Source organism: Trichosurus vulpecula, chromosome 4, assembly GCF_011100635.1.
Source record: "Trichosurus vulpecula isolate mTriVul1 chromosome 4, mTriVul1.pri, whole genome shotgun sequence".
In the NCBI taxonomy this organism is placed as follows: domain Eukaryota; kingdom Metazoa; phylum Chordata; class Mammalia; order Diprotodontia; family Phalangeridae; genus Trichosurus; species Trichosurus vulpecula.
Window position 1 is genome coordinate 130,308,747 of NC_050576.1, and position 7,961 is coordinate 130,316,707.

Genomic DNA, 7,961 nt, shown 5'->3' on the forward strand with positions numbered 1-7,961 from the left:
TGACCATATTAGTCATGTTGTGAAAGAAGACACAGACTCAAAAGGAAAAAAAAAACACAAAAAAGAAAATTCAGAAAGTGAGAAATAGTATTTCTTAATCTACATGCAAATTCCATCAGTACTTTCTCTAGAGGTGGATAGCATTTTTCATCATGAGTCCTCTGGAATTGTCTTGTATCATCGTATTGCTGAAAATAGCTGAGTCATTCACAATTGATCTTCATATTTTATTGTTTGTTATTGTGTACAATGTTCTCCTGGTTCTGCTCAATTCACTTTGCATCAGTTCATATAAGTCTTTCCAGGTTTTTCTGGAATCAGCCTGCCCATCATTTTTTATAGCACAGTAATATTTCATTATAATCATATAGCACAACTTGTTCAGCCATTCCCCAATTGATGGGTATCCGTTCTCTATATATTTGAGAAATATCAGAGAAATTTGCTCTAACTTTTTTTTCCAAGTTTCTTGCTTTTCTTCTAATTTTGGCTACAATGATTTTGTTTCTGTGAAAACTTTATAATTTTATGTACTCAAAATTATCCATTTTACCTCCTGTGAAAATACCTCTTGTTTGAATATGAACTCTTCCTTTATGGACAGATGTTATAGGTAATTTCTTCCATGCTCCCCTAATTTGCTTATCATATCACCCTTTATGTCTAAATCATGTACCCATTTTGAGCTTATCTTAATATATGGTGTGAGATGTTGGTCTATGCCGAATTTCTGCCAAACTACTTTTCAGTTTTCCAAACAGTTTTTGTCAAATAGCAAATTCTTTCCTCAGTAGCTTAGATCTTTGTGTTTATCAGACATTAGGTTACTGTGTTCATTTGCTTCTGTGTATTGTGTACCTAATCCAGTCCATTGATTAGCCATTCTGTTTCTTATCCAAAACTAGATTGTTTTGATGATAACTGCTTTGAAGGATAATTTGAGATATGGTACTGCTAGGCTGCCTTCCTTTGCTTTTTTTTTTCATGATTGCTTTGATATTGTTGACTTTTATTCCTCCAAAATTTTGCTATTATTTTTTCTAGCTCTGCAGAATAATTCCTTGGTGGTTTGATTAGTGTGGCACTGAATAATTAATTTAGTTAATATTGTCATTTTTATTATATTGGCTCAGCCTATTCATGAGCAATTAATATTTCTCCAATTATTTAGATCTGTATTTGTGTAAAGAGTGTTTTGTGATTGTGTTCATATAGTTCCTGCGTGTGTCTTGACAGGTAGATTCCCAAGTATTTTATGCTGTCTACAGTTATTTTAAATGGAATTTCTTTTTTTATCTCTTATTGCTGGGTTTCGTTCATAATATATAGAAGTACCAATGATTTGTGTGTTTTTTGTATCCTGCAATTTTGCTAAAGAAGTTAGCTATTTCAACTAGTTTTTTTAGTTGACTTTCTAGGGTTCTCTAAGTACAGCATCATATTATCTACAAAAAGTGATAGTTTTGTTTTTTCATTGCCCATGCTTTTTCCTTTCATTTCTTTTTCTTGTCTTACTGCTATAGCTAACATTTCTAGTATGATATTGAATAATAGTATGACCTTTTTGGAAATTATCTAATTTGCAATTATCCAAATAACATGGCTAAGATGTCTATACACTTTGACCTAGAGATTCTCTACTAGGCATCTACCCCAAGGAGGCCACTGATAAGAAGAATTTATATTTCAGCACTTTTTGTTAGAGCAAAGAATTGGAAACAAAATAAATGTCCATCAATTGGGAAAAGGCTAAATAATTGTCATACATGATTATTTATTGTTGTTCAGTTGTTTCAGTCATGTCTGACTCTTCATAAGCCCATTTGGGGTTATCTTGGCAAAGATACTGGAGTGGTTTGCCAGTTCTTTCTCTAGCTCATTTCATAAATAAGGAAATGGGAGGTTAAGTAGCTTGTCCAAGGTCACACAGCTAACAGGTCAGATTTGAGCTCAGGTCTTCATGACTCCAGGCATAGACTTCTATCCACTGCACCACCTAGCTACACTACATGTGAATATAGTCAACAGTGAGTCAATAAACATTTATGAAGGGCCTACTGTGTGTCAGGCACTGTGCCAAGCACTGGGAGTATAAAAAGATATAATGGCGCATTACAGTACTCTAAGAAATAGCAAATATAATGAATACAGAGAAGCGTGGAAAGCTCTACGTGAACTGTTGCAGAGTGAAGCAAGCAAAGGCAGGAAAAGAATACATACACTGACTAAAAAAATGTAAATTACTAAAAAATCACAAATGAATGCTTCAGAATTAAAAAGTGCAAACATGACTACAAAAAAGAGAGATGAAAAGATATTCCCACCTTATCCCTTTGCAGAAATGGGAAGTTCATGAGTATGAAAAGTATTTTCACTTTTTTTTTTTTGCTGTATTATTAGTTTTGCTAATTTTTTTCTTTTTCCTTTGAGGTCTTTTAAAACTATTATTATTTTATAGACTGAATCTCTTGGAAGAGGAAGAATACTGGGGGAAATTATGGTAATGATATCAATAAAAACATTTTTAAAAATTGAATGTAACAGAATTACAAAAAGCAAGCATAACCCCAAGGAATATACGTGAGAAGATAGTTCCCTTTCCCCTTTTCAGACTTGCAAATATTTTTAGATCTTTTTCAATCTATTGGTCAATTTAGCTGAGGCTTTTTTTCTTTTTTCTTTTTTCTTTTTTCTTTTGCTTTAAAATACTATTTGTTATATGAGGTGATTTGTTATATGGGGAGAAGCCAAGGGATACTTGGAGAAATTTAGGTAGTGTAAAAGCAAAAGGTATAAACAAAGATGTGGTTTTTTAATGTTTATTTATTTTTTGGATTTGTATTGTTTTTTCATATTTTATTATTTAATATTTTTAGTTTTCAACATTGATTTCCACAAGATTTTGAGTTACAAATTTTCTCCCCATTTCTACCCTCCCCCCACTCCAAGATGGATATATTCTGATTGCCGCATTCGCAGTCAGCCCTCCCTTCTGTCACCCCACTCTCCCCACCATCCCCTTTGCCCTTACTTTCTTGTAGGGCAAGATAGATTTCTATACTCCATTGCCAAAGATGTGTTTTTTAATACAAAAATTCCTACATAAAAAATACAGAAAGAGAAAACAGCCTAATAAATCCATGATTTTCATTGAAATCAACTTTTCGTTTTCCTTTAGGATGTATATTAGATGATGAAGCTATTATAGAAAATTTAAAAAAATCCAAAATGACATCCACAGAAGTTTCGGAACGCATCAAGGCAGCCGAAAAAACTGAAAGTGAATTTCAAATGACCCGTAAAAACTATCTTCCCATTGCAACGCGGGGTGCCTTGCTGTATTTTTTAGTGGCAGATCTGGCGCAGATCAACTATATGTACCAGTTTTCTCTGGACTGGTTCCGGGAGATGTTTGTGATGTCTGTAACCTACAAATGTGATCATCTTCAAGAAACATCTCAGTTTGCTTCCGTTTTAAGAAAAGTGGAGGTATTTCAGAAACTGCAGAAGTACAAAAACAATAAGCCAGACCCTCTGAAGGACAGAGATGGCTTTAATAATTATATTGCAGATTTAGTCGAGGTATTAACAGAAAGCATTTATAAGGTAAGAGTCTGTGTGTGTGTATGAATTTTCCAAATGCTTTTTGTTGCTTCTGTTGCTCCTATAGTCGCCTTTTCCCACCAGGTCGTTTCTTCAGCACTGTTTAACGAAAACAAACTTTGCTTCTCCTTCCGGCTTTGCACCTTAATCCTGCAAAATAATTGTGATGGATCTCAAATCCTAAATAGTACAGAATGTTTACCCGAGGAAGAATGGAACATCTTTTTGTACTCTAGCCTGTTGATAAATATTGAAGACAAATTACCCCAGATTAAAAACGAAGGTAAGTAAAATTCAACGACCTTACTAAAAGCCTTCGTAAAGTTGTAAAGGAGGGATCTGAATCAATCCCATAAAAGGGGAATTTGTAATCACTGACCTTTATACTCCATTTAAGAACTGTGACTATGGCGCTAAGTTCAGACTATAAACTTCCTCTGGGCAAGACTAAACCAAGTCTGATTCATCTTTGTATTTCATGGCACCTACCTCGGTGCCTTGCATGCAATAGGGAGTCAGTGAACAATTTTAAATGAACAAATTTCAAATGACTACTATGATTAAGAATATTTCAGTTAGAACTCTAAAATGCAAGCAAATACCAACTTCTGGTAAGAAGAGGTAGAGGGTACTGGATTGGAGACCATCAGAAGACACGCCTATCTGTCCTTCATGACTTTTCTTCCTCTTTCTTTTGAAAAAAAAAAAAAATCCTTTTAAAAATACCTAAACTGAAAAAAGACAGAATAAAGACCTTATTCTTATCAAAAAGACATTCTCACATTTAGTGTATTTTAATAGGAGATAGGATTGAAATGTCATGTGAAGTTATTTTAGTCAGGAATATATGTCCATATTTACATTTTAGTCACATTTTTAAAATGAATGCTACAAGAACCCCAACATTTTCACAAAAGGTTCTGGGGGCAGAGTGGTCATAATTTTGAAAGCAACATTTTGCCAAGAATGTATTACATATGACAGATAAAAACTAAAAATTCAGCTAATCATTTTGGCTACATAATGCCAAATGGCCTGACAGTTGGAAATATTCACGATTGATTTAATTGATTCAGTCGTCCTACAAGTATTTGACATCATATTATCATGTTTGTAGTCTTAGTGCTAGGATCTCATGACATCTGACAAGAGAATGGGGTCAGGGGAGTGGGGAGCCCTGAAGATGTTGTCAAAGATGCAGCTGCTGTTCCCGACCTTGTGACACAAGTTCGTCACTGTCCAGACTCTTCTGTGCTCTCTTGGACCAGCCCAGGGCCAGCAATTTGTAGCACGATCTAGACCATGAGAATTCTGCAGGGACACATATAACCCGAGGGTGCACACACCCAAGCACCCAGGGTGTCACATCCAAAACACCGGCTATCCAAAGCTGCACCATTCCACCACAAAGGATACCAGCTCTCATCTTTCTTCAGGAGTTGTGACTCCACAGCCACAGCATATCTGGCATCCTGGAAAACACTAGCCAAGAAGTCTGACTTCCCCCTACTTTTATGTGCTGGCTACAGGCAAACCCAAGATAGGAAGAGGGAGAGGAGAGGGCTGCCTCCTTGTCAGCAGAGTTCAATTGCCCCTAGCTTCTTTATTGTTCTCAACATAGAATAAAAAATAACCACAGATGGATATTGCTTTTCTGCCATACATTCCCAAACTCAGAAAGCAGAACCCTAGAAAACAACCACCAGCACATTCTTTTCCTAGATTCAGTGTCAGTAAAGATTTTTTTTCTGTCTTGGCTTTACTACTCCCATTTGCTTGAAACAGCAGGTCACATGATTAATTAACACTTGCAGAATTTATCTAAGACTTCAGATTTTAGTTCAGGGGATTAACTAGTTAGTGCTAAGAGAATGTCTAACTCTGCCTTATTATCTCTGTTGACTTAAGATGAGCATGTCAAGTACATAACTATAGCTCCGCTATTAATGGTTAGTCTACAAATCCTAGCTATATCCCCAGTGTTTGCATATTTTCAAGGAAATTGAAGTGGTTTGCCATTTCCTCCTCCGATGGATCAAGCCAAACAGAGGTTACGTGACTTGCCCAGCATCATACAGCTAGTAACTGACTGAGGCTGGGTTTGAACTCAGGTCTTCCTTACTCTCTAGCCCCAGTGCTCCATCAGGTGAGCCACCTAACTGCTCCCAGGGTTTACTGACCAATTTTAACTTGATACAGATCTTTCCTTTCTGCTATCTGTTCTTTGACATGTAAATCTTTACCTTCCCCTTCTGCCTTCTATAAAATTCCTTTGGACCCATCCTGCCTATATAACCAAAGCCTATCTTATGAAGCTTAAGATGTCTTCTCTGGGTCCACTGTTTTTGCATACCGTGGGTCTGTTTTCTGAGCATAATAAACCACTTTTTAAAGTGTTTCTGCATGCTAATAATTTTTGATTGGCTGCAGTACCTATCAATGCATCCTTGGACAGTTTCTCTAAAAATTGAAAGCCTGTGATTCTTATCCCCCTCGGTCCCTTTTTAACCACTCTACAACTATTAGTGTGAAGTGGCAAAGAGACTTTATAAGACTTAGACCCATTCTTTTATTTTTCTTTGGTTTATAGTATGCTGTGGCCAAAAAAAATTGATTACCTAGAGGTCAAATTGATAATGAACTTCTTCGTTCTTAGGTTGGCACTCAGACAGTGGGCAATCTGTTTCTGGAACTAGAGATGTGCCAGAGCTGGCTCTTACCAGCTCTGAGAACTAATTGTTAAATTTTCGGTCTGAGCTCAGAATTTGGCAAACACTACAAATCAGGGCTTGATTTTTTTTTTTGATTGTCTAGACTTAAGGAATTGATAGAGAAAATGTTGATGCTGCAGCTTAGACTTAAAAGTGTGCCTTGTGTACATTTTTCCCCAGTAAGGCTAGTTATTAAATATTTACTAGTGTACCCAAATTCAGACTTTTCCAGCATAGTAGACCCAGAGCTTACATTGGAAAAGTAGGCCAGATGATTGGCCCTTATATTGGGAAAAAAAAAAAAACCCTAGAGGAAGAAGGCCTAATCTAGAATGTTGTTGGGTGGATCGTATAATAATATAATAATAGTTAACATTTACATAAGGCAGCTAGGTGGCAAAGTGGATAAAGTGGTGGGCCTGGAGTCAGGAAGACCTGAGTTCAAATCCAGCCTCTGACACGTTGTAGTTGTGTGACCCTGGGCAAGTCACTTAACCTTATTTGTCTCAATTTCCTCACCTGTAAAATGAGCTAGAGAAGGAGATGGCAAACTGTTACGGGCTTCCGAAGCCTCGCAACTATGCTCGGGGTTCCCCCCAAGCCCCAGGCCTTTGCCTAAGCAAAAGACCTGATCTCGCGGACAACGTACGGGGCTGATGATGGTGAAGGACTCCGTTTATTATTTCAGCAAGCAGCACATTTATATCTTTAGTGACGCAGGTACATTCTTTGGTTACGTGGGTGAAGGACAGATAAAGCTAATACACCTGGGTCCTAGGACCGCCCTGACTCCGCCTACTCTCCTCCCCTTCTCTTCCCACACTAACCCGAAGCTCCCTGCGCTCAGGCAGTAACCGGAAAAGAACCGGAAACCACGTGGTCAGGCAGCCGGAAGTTCCACGTGGTCAGGCAGGTCCGGGCACGGGCAAAGACCCTCCTCCTGGCTCCACCCACATCCCAAAGCCCTGAGTTTATCTCAGCAGGCCCCTGGGCCTGGAGGTCCGAGGAGGACAGGGCTCAGCTCTAACGCGGCCCCTAGCAGCAAACCACTACAGTATCTCTGCCAAGAAAACCCCGAATGAGGTCATGAAGAGTCAGACACGACGTAGTACTTCTGGCGCTTTATAGATAGCTGATTTGATCCTCACAACAGCCCTAGGAGGCAGGCACTATTGCTAGCATCATTATTATAATGGTTTTACATATGAGAGAACTAAGGCAAGGAGGGGGTAAGTGACTCGTCCAGGGTCACACGGCTGGTACGCATTTGAGTTCGAATTTGAAGTCACGCCTTCCTGCCTGCAGATCGATGCTCCATATATTAGAGCACCGCCTAACTGCCTCTGTAGATCCTCTGTGGAGGGTCTACGGAAGAATGTGAACAAAGATCACACAGAAAAAGAAGGCTTGTTATAAGAGGGATTTCAGACTACACCGCTGGAAGGAATACCTGAATTAGAGGAGATCCCTGAACCTTGAAAACATTCGCTCACTGAGTAACTCGTAGTTGCTTTCTTTCACCACTAGGTGGCAGCCGCTTGTTAGTAAGGCACGATGCTGAATGAGTCTGAATAGGGAGATGAGAAGCTAATGGAGAATAGATGAAAATAATAAATGAAAAAAAAGTAGCAAAAAGTTACCTATAGA

General features: G+C 38.1%; 1 protein-coding gene across 1 annotated transcript in view; it reads left to right on the forward strand.

Moving 5' to 3' along the window:
* The window catches only part of DNAH14 (dynein axonemal heavy chain 14), a 377,809-nt gene that overhangs the window by 323,516 nt on the left and 46,332 nt on the right, over positions 1-7,961 (forward strand). Inside the window, exons 71-73 of the mRNA XM_036755542.1 lie at positions 3,179-3,606; positions 3,688-3,886; positions 7,842-7,858. Coding sequence (XP_036611437.1) covers positions 3,179-3,606; positions 3,688-3,886; positions 7,842-7,858 — 644 coding nt within the window. The remainder of the gene's footprint in view (positions 1-3,178; positions 3,607-3,687; positions 3,887-7,841; positions 7,859-7,961) is intronic.